This window comes from Diachasma alloeum, unplaced genomic scaffold, assembly GCF_001412515.2.
Source record: "Diachasma alloeum isolate Michigan unplaced genomic scaffold, Dall2.0 Dall_scaffold_00353, whole genome shotgun sequence".
NCBI classification, from domain to species: Eukaryota; Metazoa; Arthropoda; class Insecta; order Hymenoptera; family Braconidae; genus Diachasma; species Diachasma alloeum.
In genome coordinates this window covers 291,133-314,128 of record NW_021680492.1, presented here as the reverse complement: position 1 = coordinate 314,128, position 22,996 = coordinate 291,133, and the positions used below count along the sequence as shown (strand labels likewise).

General features: G+C 37.4%; 1 protein-coding gene across 1 annotated transcript; it reads right to left on the bottom strand.

Annotated features, from left to right (window-relative positions):
- Positions 1-13,903: 13,903 nt before the first annotated feature.
- Positions 13,904-21,994, bottom strand: LOC107041004 (opsin, blue-sensitive). The gene is made up of 9 exons (XM_015261356.1): positions 21,804-21,994; positions 21,517-21,707; positions 15,540-15,731; positions 15,252-15,467; positions 15,044-15,174; positions 14,777-14,949; positions 14,527-14,684; positions 14,352-14,447; positions 13,904-14,278 (listed from the first exon to the last, which is right to left on the bottom strand). The coding sequence occupies exons 2-9, from the start codon at positions 21,588-21,590 to the stop codon at positions 14,167-14,169; spliced, it is 1,152 nt and encodes a 383-aa protein (XP_015116842.1). The 5' UTR covers positions 21,591-21,707; positions 21,804-21,994; the 3' UTR covers positions 13,904-14,166.
- Between the last annotated feature and the right edge of the window lie 1,002 nt (positions 21,995-22,996).

Genomic DNA, 22,996 nt, shown 5'->3' with positions numbered 1-22,996 from the left:
GGGGTCCTCGACTTCCTTTCGCCTCTCATTTTTTCTTACTCTTCCTCTCGAATTTTATATTTCTTCACCTCTGTTGCACTTTTGACTTTCAGTTTATCACCTTTACCTATTATTTATGTAGTTTTCTACCCATTAATCGTACTGTTAGAAAAAAAATGAAATTTCATGGACAGTTAACTAGTCACTTTCAGGACAGTGAAACTGAATGCGGTTTAGGAGGAAAAAATCATGAAATTTCAAGTTTCACTGAAAATTCAGTAAAATTGCAGAATTTTAAGAAGCATAAAAACGAGAATTCCTTAATTTATTTGAATTTCTAATCTAATATGAATATTTAGTGTCAAACGACATTGAATTTTCAGTGAAATCTGAAATTTCATATTGTTTTTATCCTTAAATTGCGTTCAGTGTCACTGCCCTGAAAATTCTAGAATATATTTACCGGAATTTTCTGGTTTTCTACTCATTTTCAGGGTAAATGGAACGGAAATTTACAGTTCTCTTTGATTTTTCCACGAAATTCTGAATTTTCAATGACGAAATTCTTTGAAATTTCAGTGGTAATTTAATTCGATAAAAATTTCTGAAAAGTGAACGGGAAATTTCAGGCGAAAATTTTTAACAGTGCGTAATTTCTTTTCTGGACTTCGCTTGAGGGGCACCTCGCCCGTTCAGCGCTTGCCCACCCTCTCAGTATTCTTCATTTTTACCAATCGGAAATAAGTGACACCTCTCGAAATATTTCCAAATGGACTAACGTACTCAAAATATGATGATGCAATATTCACATTTTTATTATTCTCACAATATTCCGGCTAATCCAACATTTAATATAACTTTGAATTTGATGTGTTCATTGGCATACGTACACCGGCAATACAAGCGGATAATCTTCTGTGCGGATATACTTTCGCCGTCTTGGGAATACCATCGTGGAAGTTGGAATAGTTTCATGTGGAAATAAGTTTACGTGTATCGCGGCGTTGCAGCTGTTTGCGTTTATTCACAATTCCCAGGCAGAAGACTGTATATAGCTTTCCACTGGCACAACACCTCAAGTATAATGGTTTGTGTTAATGATCATACCGGTAATGAACATTAAATTTTGCAAGGATGTTGACAAATTATACAAACTGTTCACATTGGATAATCAGTGTTTATAGTGTAGTTGATTCGATTGCATTCATCTCGAATGGGTTTATATTGACAATGTGCAGACAATCGATTAGGATGTATAACGTCTTCGGACCAGAACAGAAAAATATCCGGGTGAAACGGAAAACGTTTGACCTCGGCAATATTGTCAGAGACTCTCATTCCATCTCCGATCCCCACCTTTGACATTGTTTCTCTCTCACCTTTTAGCTCAGTGTAGATGCAACATTTTGTATTGTCTTTTGTTCTCCTTTTCATTTCTTTTGTGGATTTTGTAACGGTTCAAGACAAATATTATATATTGCCCATCACCTTTCTGCAATTTCTCTTCATCTCAAGAATTGTTTTCAAGTGAAATAATGCTCATGATTTTGTTTGATGCCCGATTAATTAAAGTACAGTTCGAAAATTTCTATTACCACTCCAATGCCGTGCCATTTCTTATAGTTTGCTGAAACTGTTATTGAATACTCCTCTGCCAGGTCAAGTTTCAGAATCGCTTGAGAGAAAATACCAAGGCTATAAGCAGCTTTACGAACTCGCATTTACGAACGAGAGTCCGTCATCCTCTCTAAACTGCCATGCGCGTTGTTCAACCAGGATTATATCGTCTGTACAGTATCACACGAAGACGTAGTCACCTACAGTTTGGCCCTACTACTGTTCCCTCTTAAACCATTGCATATCCTTCAATCTTTCACTCTCAACCACAATAATGAAATATAGGACTCAGTACAACTATTCCCAGATCCTTCTGGAAACTTTTTCCAATATTCGCTCCCATTTCTATCTATACCGTTGTCTTTTACTCATTCTTTTTCTTCGATTTCCCCTCTCCTCTTATTTTCTTCACTCCTTTCTTTTTTCTCGAACCACATTCGCAAAATTTTTCAGAGCTCTTTCTTTCTTTGCTTGCCGTAGTCACTGGGGTGAAGGAGCTTGCAATCATTCACGTAAAGTACGTATATACGCTCGAAAACCAAGGCCAGAGGTCTCCCTCCTCCCCCCCGCCGGCCACTGGCGTTTGGATTGGAATCCCACTTCTTCTCTCCTCATTCCTCCGGCCATTTCGATTTCAATTCAACCTCGTTCAGTCTCAGGCAAATCTCGATCGTAGACATTTACTTCCGGACAGTTAAGTGCGCGACGTGTCGAGGGTCACACGCCAGGCTATAGGGCGTTCAAAATATCCAAGCTACGAACCCTCAGTGCGCCCCGTTCTTTACCCCTCATCAGTTGCCGTACTCTGCCCCCCCCCCTCTTACACCTCACCTCCTACAGTTTCTATGGCAACACACTCAAGCTCACTCGAGCGTTCCTGTCTCTGGAACATTTCCCGGTGTGTCGAGTTTATACATGTATATATGTATACACAAAACGAAAAAGTTTTGTCCAAAAAGCTCTGGTATCCCACGGGCGCATGGGAACCTATCTTTTCACTACCCCTTTGGCATTCTCTAGAGACACTGTACCCAGGCACGTCCCTCTCTCTCTCTCGCATGTTTTTCTCAGCTTTCTCTTGCTCTTTCTCTCTCTCATACCCAAAAGAATTTCGACTCTTTAGCCGACGCCACTGGGCTCTCTTGAGAGGTACACTCAACCGGTTGAAACGTTCTTATCGTCGGTCGTTGCCCAGGCTAAACTTTGACTGTATCCCTTCATCTTCTGTGCACTTCATTTCATTCACTCCTTTTTTATCCAACGGCGAAAAAAAGTAAGGTATTTTGCTCACTAGTCATCCTTTACATTCCCGTTAATGTATTCAAATTCATACAATTCATCTTCATAGATGTTATATGCCGGCAAACGTGTGATGTCGTGATTAATGGGCATTTTTTTTTCTCAACACCACTTGCTTCCTCTCCCTCTTTTTCCAACCGTCCGGTATATGTGAGATGGAGGTAATTTGTACGAACAGAACATTTTGCTCGATCTAATCGAGTCAATTTGATACCTCCATTGTCGTTGAATTTTTTTGCCTTCCTTTTCTTGGCAATACGAACACCCCGAAAAGCTTTTTCCACGGGAAACGACGAGTGTTGTGGAAGATGGATAATGTCGAGTGCCAAGTGTGGGTCCGCGTTAGAGACATTCCACGATAGCGTTTATTGTTCTACATCCCCTGACTCCAAGGAATATGTATAAATTATTCCAATAGTATCGTGGCCAGGAATTCTTTCGTCAAATTAGCAATAGCGTTATCTACCCCGTTTACATGGTTAAACAGTTTCTATTTCCCACACTGAGAGAAAAACGAACACGTTCTTACGCATTCTTGTTTGCGCCAACAAAATTGTTAGTTGAAAATTACCAAGAAAATAAGTGTTTGGCTCGAATTTGAAAGTCTCAGAGACGAATAAATGCTTTGCTTTCAACAACAACGAAATATTTGACTCAAGGGGCGGATCATTCATACACGGAGAGAAATTTTTAATAAAAATTATCCTACCGTTCTATAAAAGTGTATCATGAGTCATCGTTTCCTCATTTCTATCCCGAAATTTAGTAAAAATTAATATATGATGATTAAATTTTATTTATAGATAATAACAAAAATTCTAGCACGGTTGGTAAATTTTACCCTACCGGTACAGTAATTTTTACTCTACCGGCACGATAATTTTTATTTTTATCAGGATAAAATTTCTCTAACGTAGAATAAAATTTGATCATCATATATTAATTTTTACTAAATTTTGGGATAGAAATGAGGAAACGATGACCTCATGATACACTTTTATAGGACGATAGGATAATTTTTATCCAAAATTTCTCTCCGTGTAGAAGACGGTGCTTTTTCATGATAAATAATATCTTTTATACACAGTTAAAAATTTTCGTCTGAATTTTCCGAGTGAAATCCCGGAAATTTTTATCGTGTTTAATTTCCACTGAAATTTCAGGAAATCTTGTCATTGAAAAAATATTCCATCAATTTTCTGGTCGACTGATCTGAAAATCAAGCAAATACTTGTCTTTTCGATTCAATTATGCTGTAAAAATTTGGAAAAAGTCAAAAAAAATCAGGGAAAATTTGAAAATTCAGGTTCTTTGTTCTTGAATATTCATGTTCCATTGAAAATTCAATCAAGTTGTAAAATTTCCGTCTCACTCCCACTGAAAACTCATGAATTTCCTAAAATTCTACCTAAAACTTGAAATTTCAATATCACGTTCTCCTTAAATCGGTTTCAATGTCACTCTTATAAGAATTACTGCCATATTTTCCACAAAATTTCGAAAAATTTCCAACAGTGTAGAGGGAAGTTTATCAAGAAACATTTTGTTCCTAAGTTACAAGATTGCTGGCATATCGTTATTATTCTTTCACTTAAGAATTCATTTTTTGTCTGTGATTATTGAATAGTGGAGAACGATGAACAACTATCCTTTCTATAAAACGAGCATGTGCCGGGAGCAAAATACGTATGGGTGCAACGAATAACAAAGAAGTTAGTGCTAGAAATTAAATTTCTTGCTTACACAGAGAATAAATTTTTTTTGAAAATACTAAATGTATATTTACAATTTTCAATCTCGGAGCACGCTTCGCTTGTTTGGCACAGGGAAGACTTGTTTGGGAACTCTGCTGTTTTACTCTCCGTGTATATCGCTAGATACAAAGTAAAAGAACATAAGTGAGAAGATGAACAAAAAACTACAAACAAAATGCAATTGATCAAAAGTGAATAGCGAGTGGCTGCCTATGATAGTAGCATTCTGGTTGGTGGCTGAAGAACTGTGTGACTGTATGGAAAGAACGCTGAGAAAATCGATAGGCACGTTTTAACAAGGTGGTGAAACGCAACTGATAAGAGTGATATTTATGGCTTGGTTTAATTTAAAGTCCTAGTTGTGAAATAGGTCCGAGGAGACCGAAGAGAACAGTTGAAAAAGAAATATTTATTTAAACCTGAGTTCCGTTGTTTATTTTTCTTTCCATCTCTTAGCCCACACTTAATAAGATACCGGAGAGATGGGAGGCGCTATTTCAAGATATGTCAAGACGACAGACTGGCAGTGTGGGGCCAGAGTGGTAAAGTGAAGTTAAATTGGCATTTCAAATCATTGCATATTTCTCGATATATCTGATCAGATCTTTTTTGCATGCCCTCATTTCAGAGTGAAACCAAAATGTTGCGCCCTCCACCATTTTTTTGGAGGGTGAACCGATTGACAATGGGATTATCAGAAGAACGTGCACGAATCCCATTCAATTTCTGATGTACCGGAAAAGGTAACGGCCGTGGCGGGTGCACACTGTCTGGGACAGACCGATGCACGTGTAACCCAGCGCACCCTCTTTTCCCTCCAGCCCTCACTCCTCGTCGTTTCTCCCTTTCACTGGGTTATACTGCACTGTGGTAGCGGTAGTCGCATGGTGTGCGCGATAAATATGCCAGAGGGGCCTGCCATAAATCCCGCGTAATTGAATTTTCAACATCTATAACTGGTCGTGGCGTGCGACCTCAGGAAATGGAAACGTAGATGTATCTCGGACATTGTCTCTTTCCTGGGGATTCGCAAGAGCGGTGGATGAATTGAAAAAAAGAAATAAGAAGGTGGATTGAGTAGGTTGATATATAAGAAACTGCATCGCACCACAATGTTCAATGCATCACATCCATGAGGAGACATTTCCAATTCGCCTTCCTTTTTCGATGACATTTTTAATTTGTTGAAGTCTTTTTCTTACTTTGAGTCTGACAGGGACACCTAATCACGACTTCAGGGCCATTTCGAATTTTTCGCGCTTTCTCTCCACTAGAAACTCTTCGTCCTTTTGCTTCAGTGCTTTTCCATTGGCCCGTGACACTCGGGGTAGAAAACTTTGATTGTACAACGGGAGTCGAATGAAGGAAAGTAAAAAAAAATGCAATGGATAGCGGGAGAAGGAGTGAGATGGTGGAGGGTTGAAGGAAGCTGGAAATGAGTTCGAGCAGTCGGGACCAATGGCAAACAACGAGTGATAGCAGCCGCAGGATATTTCCCTTGATCTTTTGGTGATGAAATTGCAACAAAAAGAAAAGAATGAGGGGAAAAAAATAGGGAGAAATAAACAGGGAGCGCTGGTGATTGGAAATCTAAGAGCTCGTGTCATTGCACAATTCATATATTCTCGGGAAGAAGACGAGGTCACGAGAGGGTTTCATGATGAAGTAGGAAGAGAACACTCAAGATGAAACGTAATTGAATCTCACCTCTGTACTCCCGGAAATTGGAATTTCTTGAATGTACTCAAACTCATCTATCCATTACCACAGCAGGCCAAGATATTCAGGACACAGCTCTATGCAGATAGATTCGTTATTTTCAACTATATGGCTTTCACACCTTTTACAGTTTTACAAAAACAAAATGCAAACAAGTAGAAACTTGCTCATGTATTGTATGTAATATAGTTATTTTTGCTAATAAATTAGTAATATGCTTCCGAATGGTTATTTTGCACATAATTTCGTTCTATCATGTATAATTGATTGTTGATTTCATTTTATTAAAGTGAATACGATTTCCTTTTACCAATTTTGTCAGATTTTCAACTTAGTTGAATGTTATCAGCATCATTATTCTTATTATCCCTTCTCTTTTATACAACCGATTGTCTTTTTTACAGTTCAGACCTTTCATAAAATGTTGATAGAAAAATTTTATTCACAGATACTTGAATGAAGTTGAATCGTCATATTTAAAGAAACCATCAGAAAGCTCACTTTCAGGAAAATTCATGAAAAATTCAAAATTTTCAACAGTCATCATAAATATCAAATCAACCAATATAGCTATCGTAATGCTTTCTTAACTTCGACTTACATAATGGCATTAAAACAAACATTTTAAGCTATCATTGAATTCATTTAAAGCATAATGTTCCAAGATATCCACAGAATTCTGATTTTCAAAAAAATTTGTTTTTGAAAATTATCTAATAAATCAAAACAACGATTATTGCTATCGCCTTCATCTTCGAACTCGGTCAAAGGGACATCCAAACAAATTTTTTAAGCCATCATTCAATCAATTCAGAACATTTTTTTTAGTTATCATGGGAAAACCGATTTTCGAAAAAATTCAAAGATTGAAACAACTAATAGAACAATTGAATTTTAATTAACGGCGATCGATGGGGCTCAACAATATTTACATGAAAAAAAATGATTAAATTCCATCCGTTCATTAACGAGCAATTAAGGAAAAACTTTACCACATCCTTACATACATACACACATACGTACGGATCCGCTCTAAAAATAGTATTTTTGGACTTTTAGAATCATAATGGGTGGATACAATACAAAAAATCCAGAACTTAAATTTGAACGATTACAATGCTTCCATTTGGAAGCAAAAATAAACAAATTTTGCCAGACAACAGTGCGGACAGATGCCATTGTCACCCCCCTCCCGGCGATTCGCGAGTAAGAAAGCATTTGATAAATTAAGAAATCTCTTTAAGACATCATGATGGAATTTAAGAAAATTTTCGCGAAATAGCAGTCACTGTATCTGCTGCAGACGTATTCCTATCCGATGTTCCATCCTGCCACTGGTCTAGTTCTCTACATGCCCATGCTGAAATGCCCTATACATATTTTTGATTTCAGATAGTCCGGAATTATTGTCCTATTACTCAACAATAAACTCAGTCTTCCTGTTCATAGAGGAATACTAAGGGTGGTCTCCCTTTCCACGAATAGCACGCGATTTGAATGGAAGTTGACCCCGTGAAGTTTTGTTCCAGCAGATTGCGATACGGTGGTCCAATAGGCGAGAAACAAATGACACTTAGGAAGTATATATACGTATATATCAGCATTATCATAGGATGGTGTATTGACCTGGAAGATTTCACCTTCAGTATAGAACAATTGCCCTGCAATAATACCGTATTCAGTGGCCCGCTGGAATTAAACCATCCGATACTCATTTATTCTCTCCCTATTACATACCCTTAGTTTGATAATCACCTCATTTATCATTTATTTATTTATTTTCCTTGTCATATTACTCTATTCGAGTCTTTACATATTTACGGTTTCATGGGCCGACTTTCTCTCCAACCGTGTCGCATTGTACCCCAGGAGCTGTACCCCACGTACAGACTCTCCTGGTGACCAAGGGAAACCATGGAAAACCTTGGTCGACAAGGGCATCCATCAACCGAATCTCATCGGAGAATGATTCATCATCGTTTTCCTAACACTTCTCCGATGATTTTCGATGTCTAAACTTCCCTTCGACGATTTCCAAAAGATTAAAAATTCCAATTGACCCAAACCAGACTCGAACCCGCGCCTCACGGGTCCCGCCGTCCGGCTGAGCGATTTAACCACTTCGGCCACCGTCGCCGGTCTTTATTTTTTTTTTGCCACTGGTTTTATATATATATATATATATATATATATATTTCATTTTATTTGTATATGTGTGTGAAACAGTAACGTTAACGTGTTACGAAAATTCGTGCCGACCTCATTTTGAACAATTTAACGATTTCACTCGCTGCACGAATTATCCTTATCTTCACAGAAGCGAAATCGTTTACCTGTGAACATGATCTTTATAGTTCTTTTAACGACTCCCGTTAGACTTTCACCTCAAATATTGATAGAATATTTTCGTCATGAAATGGAAGTTACTGGTGTTGGAGATTGAGTCACTTTTCCAGATTTTTTTGAAAATTTCATCAACAAATAGGGGAGGGTGGGGCAAAACGGCTCCCCTTCAATTGTCAATAACTTGTGAATGACATTGTGAAAATTCCCAGTTTCAACTTCATTTTGAAGATAATTTTTCATTCTTCAAAACGAGCTCTAACTCATCCCAATCGGATTATTGAATCGGAAAATATTGACGATTGAAGGGGGGCCGTTTTGCCCCATCCTCCCCTATATCAATTGTGCTCTCGTTAATATAGTACTGAATCAATTATTCATTCTGAATGGATACTCAATTATGGGCCATTGGAAAGATATATATTTATAGTCAATTCTTCATTGAAAAAACAATTCACAAGTTGTTTAGTTTAATAGTGTGTCAACAATCACCGGATCTCATTACATACACTAGACAAAAAAATGAAATTTCATGGACAGTTTACTAATTTTCAACACAGTGACACTGAATTCGTCACATTCGAGTAAGATTCCAGAATTTTAAGCAACACAAAGACGAGAATTTCTTAATTTATTTGGATTCCCAATCTAATATATTCAGTGCCAAATTACATAATTTTCAATGAAATCTGAAATTTCATAATTTTTTTCCCTCTAAATCGCATTCAGGGTCACTGCCCTGAAAATTCCCGGGCCCATGACTAAAAATTCCGCTTAAAAACTACTGCATTAAAACAACCTCCAAAATAACACGTGGCGGATAAGGCGGAGTTCTTTTGACGGCAGTTTTTTAGACATGCTCCCAAAATTCACGAATATATTTATCGGAATTTTTTGGTTTTCTATTCATTATCAGGGAAAAATGCAGCTCAAATTTACAGTTTTCTTTGATTTTTCCACGAAATTTTGAATTTTCATGATGAAATTCCTTGAAATTTCAGTGGTAATTAAATTCGATTAAAATTTCCAAAAAGTGTACCGGAAATCTTAGACAAAAATTTCTAACAGTATAGAGTATAGAGTATAGAGTATAGAGTTAGTGTAGAGTTAGTATAGAGTAATTTATCCGAGTAATTCTTATGAGATCTCCAAAAGTTCACAATTAATTCACATGACAAACTTCTGGTTTACAAAACCATTTTCTTCACAGCATAGAACGCATGTAGGAAAAAATGTCCCTGAAGAAAAAACTGCCCCGGAAAAACAGCCAAATCACAAGGGCTTCAGCGCATGTACGGAGCGGGGTGGGTCTTTCCTTCCCGTGGCTATTTTTCGCTTAAGACATGGAACAGTCACGTTAGATCCATCCCCATTGGATTGTTTTCGTCTTCCAGGGCTTCTGGAGACAATCAATTTGTGTCAACTTCCGTAGAGATGAGTCGTCTGCGCACGGAGGAGAATACGACGGGACACCCAAAGTAGTAAAATGTTGCTGTGTTGTGACCATTGCCGGTTGGTTTGTAACGCATACACTGAGGACGTGAAGTAAGAGAAAAAATGTGGCGGTTAGGTGTATAGAGACAATAATAACACGTAGTTGTGGAATATAAAAGCGTTGTATAATATTTATCGCAGAGATGTGTTTACATCGAATATATAAATCGGACTGAATTCAACTGAAATGATTGACTGACTGAGATGTTTGTCGGAGAGCGTGCGAGTTTAAATACCTTCTGTAATGGAAGGTTCGGGAATCGTCCAGAAATATCGTGAGGGACAAGGACAGAATGATACCCGTCTCAAATATGACGGTATAGAATATTCGAGACGCGTTAATCAGCTTCGAAACAATAATTCGTTTGTGGCTCGCGCTACAAAAAATTAGTTGAAACAAATAAAAGAATACTTGAACCAATCGTGAAAAGTTTGCATCAAAGTAAAAGTCTTTGAAATACTCCCTCAACACATTTGAAGTGAGGGAATAAATTCGTTAGTAAGATTCAACGGAAATTTCGATAGAGTTGATCTAGCTACTCTCAGAATTTCCTCAGAATAAGGCTTTTCATCTCTACGCTCACTGCTTTGAGGAATTATTTTCCTTTTAATGATTAAAATTCTCCGCTCCGCTTAACCAGCATGGAAATGAAATATCACTTTTATGAGTCGACTCAAATGAGTATTGAGCCACGATGCCCCACAGTAAAAAGTTCGGTGTCAAAAATTTGATCTGAAGCATGAATTTTGTGTTAATGCTAACATCGAGGAGGTGAAATGAGTAATAATGCATACACTGTTAAAAAAATTTTGCTGAATTTTCCGGAAGAAGACCTTAAATTTGATTTAAGGCGAAAAAGTTGATGGAATTTCAAAGTTTTCTGAAAATTCAAGTGAAGTCCCAATTTTTTTAGCCGCAGAAAGACGGTAATTCCACAATATACGTGAGACTTCAAGTAAAAATCAATATTCACTGCCAAATTCGCTTAAAGTCTTTTAGAATTCTTAGACTTCCAGGAATTTTTGAAGGAATTCTCTGAACTTCATGAAAAGTCAGGCAAATTCAGAGAAAGTTCTCCTTGAATTCGCGATTCCGATGGGATTTCCGGTGGTCTATTTTTTCCGAGATTCTTGTCATTAAAAATTCACGATTTCATGGACAAATCCGTGGAAACTTTAAATTTCAGCTCCATTATTCCGGGAAACTTCATGAAAAGTCAGGCAAATTCAGAGAAAGTTCTCCTTGAATTCGCGATTCCTTTGAATTTGCCTGACTTTTCATGAAGTTTCCCGGAATAATGGAGCTGAAATTTAAAGTTTCCACGGATTTGTCCATAAAATCGTGAATTTTTAATGACAAGAATCTCGGAAAAAATAGACCACGGAAAAAATAGACCAAGAGAAATTTCCGAGTTGTGTAGGTTTTAGCATAATTTGGTAGTGTGGGCTATTTTTTCCTGGTATATTTTTTCCGTCCACCTTTTATGAAAAAGCTTGGTGTCAATTCCACTTCGCGATTCGGTTGATTTTAACAGCAAAATATTTCACTCCACACCAAGGCCTTGAACACTGCAGATTTTTTACTGTGTACTCATGGTGAATTGCATGGCTCATGTGTGTCATAAGCCTACTGGATTATAGGTCTAAACCTAACACAATACCCGCGTGGATACATCCGTCATTCAATTCCCGTTCCCGAATAATCAATGGAAATACCCGTAGATACATTATCTGACAGCGGATGTTTCTTGCTGTCATTTCGCGGTATGCAGATTTTCCGTGCATTGCAGCCTGTTCGAGTACAAGTTTTACGAGTAGCTGATCGTAAAAGCGATAGACACCGGTCTAAAGTGGTTAATTCTCTGTTTTCCAATGTGTACATGTGCCACTCACCTAGGTCTGCGTACGATAATGGAAGGAATGTTCATTGATCGAAATGCAAAGTGTCCCTCGTGCAATTTCAATTTGCTGTTATAGCCTGAGTTATTTGCCGCATGCAGCTGAAGAGACTGATGTCAATTCCACTGAGTTTTCTTACTTTACTAGGTACTCAATTTTATGAAGGATAAATGGAGATTCTAATTACCTGTTGTAGTACTGCTACTAATCAAAGAGGATGATCAATTACACTGCCATCGAGACATTCTATTATCCATTGAGATTACATATTCTTCTGGTTCAGCTTAATGAGAATTATTGTCAAATAAATCGCAATGGGATTCAGTAAATAGGTCAATTTCAAGTATGTGCTTCCATCATTATCATCATCAATAATTTACATATTTTGACAGTATTTTTTTCTTTTTCATCAACAGGATTCATTCATTTATCTGTTCTCTACTCTTTATCACTTGTTTGAGATTCGACAATATTAATGAACTTCAGCCCTAGTAGAAAATTCATTGCGCAGAAACGTCGCGGCGTAACTTGGCGCGCGGCATTGCCTTTTGCGGCGATGTACCTCGGAAAGGTACGCAGCAGGGTCACTGAGACAGGCCTGCGCGGGGTTTATGTAGGATGGACCTATCTGCGTCCGCCCTAACCTCAAATCTCGTCAATTAAGCATTCACAATTTTCAGATTATTCGTATTAATTCAAATCAATTATGGGAGGATTAACTATTTGTTAGTAAATAGTAATCTCTCGCATTTAATTGATGATTATTGTTATCGACAAAATGAAAAAATGGGAGCGCACCGCGTCATTGTCGCATAGGTTTCCAGTAGCGACTTAGCCGCGGAGTACGGCAGCGCACTCTGTGCGTGAATGTCGCTGCAACAACCAATGTCGCAGAGCCTCTCACAATTTCCACTAGGGAGGAATGCTGAAGAATGTTAATAGTTGTCCCGAGTTCCAATCTCGATCGGGTAAAATGTTGTGATCTGACCTGAAAAATATATCCTCGAATCGGGTATCTAATATTACGGAATCAGGAATAATTGTATCCCGAAATCCGAAATATTTAATTCTCGATTCCCGAATAATATTTTGGAATCCAGAATATTTTATTCTCAATTCCGGAATAATATTCCGGGGACTTCCTCGCATTGAAATATGTTGCGTCTATAAGAAATGGCATGTACTGACGACGCGCCGTCCGAATTTTCGTGAAATAGGGCAATAATCATGTGGTTTCGCGGCAGCGGCAATCTCGAGGGGCGGAGGGGAGCTTGAACGACGCTACAACTCTTTGTCTTGAATTGCACCTTGTAACTACTTGGCAGTGTATTATTCCGAAATCGAGAATCAATTATCCTGAATTCCGGAATACAGATATTCCTGATTGCGAAATGTTATATACCCGATTCGAGGATTTTTTTTTTTCATAAATCTTTTAAAATTTTGATCAGCTCAGCGATAGATAGGCGAGAAGGTCGTAAATAACTTCAAAAAAAATTTCAAGAATCCATTAAACTTCAGGAGATCCCCACCCCAACGTGAAGGAAGAGCGAATAAAGAATTCGACTACTATGTTCATTAACTTCAGATTTTTCTCATTTTGAAATGTTCGTTAGACAAGAGGACGATCAATTACACTGTTATCGAGACATACTATTATCCACTGATATTAAAGTTACTCACTTCTAAAATACGTCGGTGATGGCAGCACATTGCGTTCGCGCCAAGTGGTAAAGATCAATATTCCCCGAGCCTTCGGAACCACTACACACTTTGTAAGGATTCAATGAAATCGCAGGAATGCTTCCAATTGTTTAATGATAACTTGTTGCTATACATATTCATTTTCTAAGGAACAGTCAACATTTATATCAAGGGAAACAAATTTCCATGTGAAATTGAATTTTGTGAATGCCTGAGGTTTCTCTGGAAAATTGTGACAGAATCGAGAAACCCACTGGAGCCTGCATAGGTGGTGGTTGATAATGCAGTCTCCTTGAGTATCATCGTTGATCACTGTAGCTTCAGGTGATATTTTAACCTCGGTAGCGCTTCAAACCCTTTACGCTTCATCGGTAGTGATTTTCTCAGTTACCGCAGATGTGTTATCGTGAGTTGGCTCTGGCTCATGGATACCCATCCACTTGCAGCGTTTTTGCAATTCGAGTCGGTATCTGAAATAGAATTTACAAGTTAATTACTCATTGCTGAAATTGTTATCATTTCCGCTAGAGTGAAAAAATTCACCTTGGATGATTGATCGCATATATCCATGGATCTATGCAAGATACTGCTTTGGCGAATAATGCCGGAAGCATCGTCGAGAACGGTGTCAGTGAATCCCTGATATAATCAATCGTTAATAGAAAATCAACTCATCAATCATTTTCATTCCATCCCAATCGTCATTCTGACAGCTTACCGATTCCCAAAGGTGGCCGTCATGGCGACAATTCCGTAAGGCGTCCACGAGCAAACAAAGAGGAAGAAAATTGTAAATGCAACCTTGGCAATTCTCATTTCAACGCTCCTTTCTTTATCCTGGTTGGATTGCAGAGACTTGACATTCATCTTTTTTGCCTGAAAGAGAAATTTCAATGGAGAATGGGAGAGATTCAATGAAAAATTAGTTTTGTGGAATCCTCGTGCAATGTCTATTGAAATGTCGTTACCTGGTCATGGAGCATTTTCTCGTGTTTGCGGACAGAACCAATTAGTTGTGAGTAGCACAAAACAATCAAAGTCATTGGAATAGCATATGACCACACGAATATGCTGCCCACGAAAACTCTCGTATCTTGATCCTCGGTCAAGTAGTCAAAGCTACAGGTGGTCAGGAAACCTTCTGTACTCCGGAGTAAAACGTATTATTTCAGTGATGCTATGTACTTAACATCGGGATATTAAATGATATTGAGATAGAGAACAGAAGGGTTTACCTGGTACGAATCTTCCCCATATTCTGAACATAGGTAGAAGGGTGAATGGCATAGTCCAGAACCAGGTGAAAGCAATGATGACTGCTGCTTGTTTGCCATTCAGACGGCCATCAATTGGGCAGGAAATCGTCCTATTGATTTATCAGAGAAAAATGTTATTATTCTACGTACCACTGCAGTCAAATAGCATCAAAATTCATCTCCATACTTGTATCGATCGAAGGCAATTGCGGCGTTGTTTATTGCGGAGCCAATACCGGAGATGCTTCCGAATGCAGCGTAGAGATCACAACCAAGTTCCCAGCCCATCGGACGTTCTAGGTAACTGTTCACGAGGAACATTGGCATGTCTAACATCATTATCAGATCGAAGATCGCCAAGTTTATTACAAACATGTTTGAAGGTGTTCTCAGTGACTTTGACCTAAAAATAACTCACCTTAGCTTCGAAGGGCTGTACATTCTGAGAAGCAAAGTTTCTGTACACTATACGTACGTGCTGAATATCCATACTACACAACCATTCCCCACAATCGACAAAACCATAAGCATGAAGTAAATCAAAGAGAGACCAATGTGCCAGAATTTTCCTGGAGCTAGAAATCCACGCCAATAGGGATGCACGAGATCAGAATGGTCTGGTGGAATATTCCAACCCAACAATCGGTCCTGCATCTGCTGGACTTGTCTGGAAATACAATGAAATCAATGAAATATTGCGGTCAATGCAGTTTACAACAATGTATGCATTAAATTGAATCAACGTCAAACACACTGGCCTTGAATAGACATGGTCCATAGAATGAGGATGATTTTATGATGAAAATTCCGTTCAATGGAGTGTCGGGGAGAGCCTGCGGTTTCATCAAATCGCGCCGGATGACATTCTTGTGGTTCAGTGCAATGAGAATTGTTGGGAAATAAATCCTAACGGGAGTTTTAGTGAATAGGTCAATTCCAAATATGTGCTTGTAGCATCATCATTAATTTACACATTTTTACGGTATTCTTGCATCACTGTTGGATAACATTAACGCGGTTGACTCGAAAAATTGAAAATTACGAGGACCGATCCCTTGGGGTCGTAAATGCCAGGAATGCCAGAAGTGCAGCTCGCCAATGAGTATCCAACGATTGAGATGGGCACGTAAACCGTCTCAATGTATGTTGAGAGAAAATCAAAGTTCAGGGCGTTTCAAATGAAAAAGAACACTTTCACTAAAACACCTTAATTTTAATTACACAAAAAGAAGTTCAATGATGACACCAATGTTTTTACAAGAGAGAATTTCACAGAGTTGACATTGTCTATTGAAAATTAATGAATATTGTTCTTGAGACTTAAATAGTAGAAATGAAATTGCACTTTGGAGTTTTTTGAATGATTATTGCACTTCAGAATTTTAGAAAAAAACTGTTGACTAAATTTGAAGATACTTGGATAAACGTGAGAGGCTCAGTGAGAAGAGTGTCTTCACTGGCCCTCGTCTTGAAGGTTACTAAACTTAAAATCTGAGAGAAAATGTAAAGTTCTCTAGTTATTTAGGAAGGGATATGCGAAATCTTATTGGCTAGGTGATATTTGCTAGCTTAAATGTAATTGGTTGAAGAAAGTGGGAGGGCATCTCTCTGAAACCGTTGGGACCGTCCAGAGGTTTTTCCGAAATCTGGCATACCCTTTTTTTTGCTACTGGGGAAAAATAAGGGATGCCAGGATTTCCCAGAGTGGACATTTGGCTTGCACATGTTGGGCCTGAGGTGGACATCCTTCCGACTTTCTTCCAACCCTAAATTTACGACTCGACCGCAATAAAACGGAGTTTTAAATCCGCCGTTTGAGTTTTAGGGGGGCCTGTTCGATAGTAAAACAAAAAAAAAGGGACAGACAAGTCGGAACAGGCTCACGCTCTTTACAACATGAGAAAATGAATTTTTCCCCAGTTCCATGCGAAACAAAATATCGGTCTCTGCACCGAACAATCACCAACAGGATTTAGTCATTTGTCTATTCTCTACTCTCTATAACTTTTTAGAGATTCAACAATACTAATGAACTTCAAGAATATTGAAGAATATTAACATTGTTGCCCCCAGTTCAAATCTCGATCGAGTAAAAGATTGTGACCTAATCACTTAAAATTTGGGTCAGATCAGAGATACATGACGGGAAGGTCGCAAATAATTTCACGAAAAAATTCAAGAATCCGTTCAACTTAAGGATATTGGAGCATATTTTACAGTCTGGCACGGACAACACGATAGATTCAATCATGAGTACACTCTAAAAAAAGATTACTTCTGATAAGTAGGAAAACTACTTGTATTCAGTACCGAGGCGTTTCTGGAGAAAAGCTAATTTTTTTACTTGGTCCAAGTCGAAAATCGACTGAATACAAGTTTTATGCTCCAAGTACAATTAGCACTGGTGACAAGTACCAACTGTACTCATCATCAGTACTGAAAGTACTTGTACTGAGTACCGAGCTGTACTTCTCAAAAGTAGAAAAAATACTTGAGATAAGTCGTAATAGTACTAAAATCCAGTACCAATGGATTTTCGCGGAATATTACAGTAAGATTCATCATACAATGGAGATCGTTGAAAAACGAAGAATTAATGCAAATAAAATTATTGTTTATTGTTCGTTTGCCCCTCAAATGCTTGAAAATTGAAATGTACTGGACTACAGTCCAGTGTAATAAATTCTCGAGCTACAGAGATTTTTTGTTCAAAATTTTTCAAAAGATGTGTAGAACAACAATTACCAATGAAGTTTTCCAAATTTAATTTCCAAATAGTCCTTTTTTTTAATAACAAAAAAGGTAATATTCATGCGAAATAGCCAGCAAAATGATTCTCAAAATAATTGTTATATTTTATATTGAACAAAAAAATTGAAGTATTAATCTTTTGAGCTATCTTGTGTGAAAATTGCAATTTCATTATGCGACAAAGAATGAAATTGCCTATTTAGAAGTCGAATTTTGAAAAAAAGTAGCTCGTAACCGTTATTCTAGACATCTTTTGAAAAATTTACAAAAGGAAACCCCTGTAGCTCAAAAATTGAGTACACTGTGCTATTTTTCTTCATTTTCAAGGTCTTGGGGGCAAATAAACAATAAATAATCGTTTTTTTTCCCACTTATTCTTCGTCTTTCAACATATATAAATAATCAATCATCAATGTGTGATAAATCTTACTGCAATATCTCGCGATTTTTAAACTCATCGTAACCTCCCCTCGATGAAATTTGGTCATTGTCATCTGAGAATGATAATGATAATGATAATGAGAACGATAATGAGAATGATAATTAATGATATGAAATTCCCCAACAAAATAACCAACCAAAAGTACTGGAATCAAGTCATAAAAGTACTCGCGAGAAGTAGAAAAATTACTTGCTCCAAGCATTAAAAGTACTTGTGAGAAGTAAGAAAAATGCTGACAGGAAGTAATAAAAGTACTTCCTCCTAGTACTTTTCCTACTTGCTTAGCAAATATTGTACTTCACCCAAGGACATGAAAAGTACTTGGGACAAGTAGTTTCCCAACTTTTCACAAGAAAACTTCTCCCAAGTAGAATTCAGTACTGGTGAGTAGTAACTTTTTTTTAGAGTGTAATAATCGAATTTATCGATTAAATTGCGTGACAAAAAGTTGACTAAATCATGCAAAGAATTATTATTTTTTAAAACATTCGTTGTTTATAAATACAAAATTGAAATTGTTTAAACTTTCGGAAACCTTTTCTTATGTATGAGATCGATTTCTGGTAAAATTCTGAATATGAATAAATTGGTTAGGGTCTCGAGCAAATGATTTTTATGGTTTAAAATCGATTGTTCATAAACTAATGATAGAACATGCTCGTAATTTTGAAAAATTTAATTTTTTTAATCATTTCATCAATTTTTCTCCAAAAGTAAACTTCCTTTTTTTCAGATTTTTGAAATGTTTCCTAACGGTCCAATATCGAGATTCAAATTCAGACCTACAAAGTTTAAATAATAAAATCATTGTAAAATATCGCGATACTTAGGATCCAATGGGGCTCAAATAAAAATTCTGATGTTCCAATACAAAAGTAGAAAAGCATTTCACTGGAGAAAAAATAGCCAAAGTACTTGGATATTCTTAAAAAGCCCCCATGAATTTGAATCATATAGAGTTCAACCTATTCTGCCGAGTTTTTACCCTAAAAATGATGCATGGACTGTTATTTTCATCTGCTTCGGCTTTTTCTTATTTTGAAATGTGCATCAAATTCTAAAGAATGAAATTGTGTATCCTTTTTTATTAATTTTCAATACACTACAAGAAGAACTTTTTTTCGATTTTTTCTTTTTGGTCGGTTTTTCATAACATCGAAGAGAAGGTTGTTTTGAGTGAATGAAGATTCCTATGGTAAACAAGGGGTGTTCAATCCACAAAAATATACAAACAAAAATCTCAACTACTCAAAACAATGCGTTTCCAGATTTTGAGAATAAAACTCAACAAAAAAAAAGGAAATTGAAAAAAAAAATTTCTCATGATCTATTGAAAATTGAAAAACGACGGGTACCCAATTTTATTCCTCAGAGTCCAACGAACATTCCACAAAAAAACTGTAAATAGGGAAAAAATTGTCCGTGAAACATTTTTAAGGTAAAAGAATCGAATTTTTTTTTTGGACCTTTCATCATATATCTGAAGTCGCTTGATAGATTCATTGAACCACCAGGCTTGCAAGTTTCTCGGGACCCCCCCCCCCCTTAAATCATCTATGAAACACGAATTACAATAGAAAAATATTCTCAGGGGATCCAGCTAGAAGCAAACTCAGTCTCTTCACTCTTCTACTCTGTTCCTTGTAGCCAAACACTGCCGTAAAGATCTTGTCATAGTAACGCGTTGAAAGGAAACGTCTAACAATGAATCCAAACAATCCGAACGTTTATTCTATTCTACCAATATCTGAATCTTACTTATTTATTTATTTTCTTTAAAGAACTCAAAAGAAAGTCATGCAAATCCGATTCCGATTTGACATCTCCCACATAAAAAGTGAAAGCTTCTGATCAAATAGTATAAAGTACAAATATTTTAACTGACAATTCGAGTTGTGATATGGCTTGAGAATAATTCAGACTGAAATCAACAATGAATAAAGGAACCATTGACATTCGCAGCGTTAAATTGATACGTTCAGTTCAGTTGTAAATCACTACACTGAGAGAAAAAGATAATTCTTCTGACTATATTCCATCACCATCGAATTATAGTCAAAAAGTCCTCAACAGTTTTTCATGGGTTACGGTAACTATGGCCGGAGAAGTAATTACTACAATGGAATGTAGTCATTGCAACTATTTTATAGTTCTCCTCACGATAGATTTGTCGTGGTTACTTTTGAACTTTGGTTAGTTTAATTGCATTTTGATTTGCAAAAATTACGCTTGTGTGAAGTTACTACAATGTTATGTGCCGCATACAAAAAAAATCGTATCGTTCACCAAAATGCCTCAACTATTTTCTTATTGTAAATCGAACTGCAGATTTTTCTCTCAGTGTACACTGATAGAAAGGATTAGTTATTGTTAACGAATGGATTTGGTTGGCGACGAGGATCTATTTGGTCTCTCCAAATGTTCATTCGCTAATAGTCAATAAATGCATATTTGAGGAGCCTTGCTTAACTCGATTTTCACTTTTCAAATGAACTATTCATTAACTATTAACGAATATTCATTTGGTCATATTCAACTCTACCATTCGTTAATAGTTAACGCATCTCGTTTGGAATAAATGAATCAGTCTATCAGTGTAATCACTATTGAAAAACTCAACACTTCCAGTCAGTATCAACTGAAATGAAAGTCGCAGAAAAAACTGAATAACCTCAATTATCAACCTCTAACCAGTACAGCTACAGTACAAAAATAATTCGCCTATCAGTGTCTATTCGTGGTACTGTCATCGCCGGACAGGTTAATAACGAGGGCTGTCTGGTCAAATGAGAGCTTTAGATGTCTATCACAAAATTGAACTCGATTGGATTACCACCAGTGGACAATACCGAGTGATTAGCCCTGGAGCATCTGAATACAACCACAGTGGAAGTACAGGGCAGTCGTTAGCAGACTTGCTCGACATTGAGAGCCGCCTGGAACATTACGCTCCATTCCACCCTCCATGTACCTTCTTCACTGTTTTTTTTTCATACTTCTACTGACTCCATACCCTTTTCTACCAGCCCCCCCCCAACCCCTCCCAAATGCTTTTCGCTCTATCGCCAAGTTCGCTTTAATTTTCCCTAGTCTACTTGGTTACCCTCCAAGCCAGTTGCCAATTCCATCCGCTGTAGCCAACGATCTTACCTCTCCACCCTCTCCCTTCTCCTCTACTCCCTTTCTTTCGATCCACTTCTTTTTCCTCCGTTCGACACAATACCGAGTGATTATCAAAGAAATAATCAGGCGCACTCACCCAACTCCACCTACACCGACTCCACCAACAAAAGCCTGCATTGGGCTGATTATGTTGGTATCGTTGAAGTACATCTTCGTTCTCCTACGTCTTCTCCACGTCTAAGTTCCTCTCCGTTTTTTTTTCTTTTATTTTCGATTGCTTTCAGGGATTTGAATGACAGCAAAGCCCTGATCCGTGGTTACTTTTCACTGTTGAATTATTTATAAATAAAACAAGTCGAGCGGAATCTGTGATAATTGAGAATAAAAAAATACTCAAAGTATTTGAGTAATTGAATTTCATACACAAGAAATAAATAAGGCCGCTATCCGTCGGTTTCCAATATCAGAAGCTGGTAATAAGCCGATGTAAGTTTCATAAAAGAACAAAGGAGAGCCAGGGAATAGCGTTGGGTTGCTCTGATCTCGACACGAGGGACAATCGACCACAAGCTTTATTGTTTGAAGTGAGACGCGGGGCGATGGTTTCGGGAATACGTTCCGCAACTCACTTGGGTCTCATGGTACTGCCCCATTCCCTTTTATACACCCGTGTACCAAAATCCCGAATAGCGTGCCAGCTGAGAATTTAATTCGATTTGCAGATGGGGAAACCTTTTGTTCGGCTCAGGTCGACTGGTCACGCGATTTTATATCAAAATATATCCCCTTTGCACCACCCTCTATCCAATTGCTTTTCTCGCTTTGCACTTGTTTTCTCACGTTATTTCATATTCCCTCACCCTCTTCCTTTGCACATCGTCATTAAAACCTAATGTCATTTCCCGCATTATGTGTTGTCAACAACTACCTCGACCTTATTAGGAATTTTCCTGCATCGCAAGTTATGGGCCATTATGGGAAAATTCACGAATTAATATCTGTGGAAATAATCGTAGTCAGTCATGTATAAACGCAGAACGACATTTAATCGAGTCACATTTCACTCTGTGATTCTTGGAATTTCCTATCATTGTCGGATTTTTTCTTAATTCCAACGACATGCTTATTGATTTGCACTGAAAAAAAAAACGGGAAATATTGATTTCCGCAGTTATAAAATTATGAAGATAAATAAACTTTCCTGCTGGTCTTTCTCAAATCGACGTCAATTATTCTGACGTTTCGCTACCATATTGATGGTTATCTTCATAACACAGATGACTTCATTTCACAACCATTACAAATTAATGACTTCGAGGGAATGGTTTATAAGTAGCTATACTGCCCACGGTTTTCAACCCAGAATGTTTAGTACTTACTCTGTATTTTCAGAGTAGATCCCTGCATATTCATGATCATACTCTCATTGCATATCCATAATTTAATCTTGCTGCTATATACAGATCTCCAGTTCTTTCCACCTTTATGTATATCCATGTCATCCTGAGCGTAAATACATAGTGAATGTCCTGAAAAAATTATACTAGATACCCTACTTTCTTGCTTAATTTACTATCGTTATTAGAAAAAACATTTCGCCACACACAGAAACAGCT

Bases quoted from the DNA above. Each gene is read 5' to 3' on its own strand.
- LOC107041004 (XM_015261356.1), bottom strand. From the start codon at position 21,590: ATGTACTTCAACGATACCAACATAATCAGCCCAATGCAGGCTTTTGTT. The intron at 15,732-21,516 runs GTGAGTGCGCCT...TTGTATTTCCAG, and splicing joins GTCGGTGTAGGTGGAGTTGG to ACAAGTCCAGCAGATGCAGG. The intron at 14,279-14,351 runs GTGAATTTTTTC...ATTCTATTTCAG, and splicing joins TATGCGATCAATCATCCAAG to ATACCGACTCGAATTGCAAA.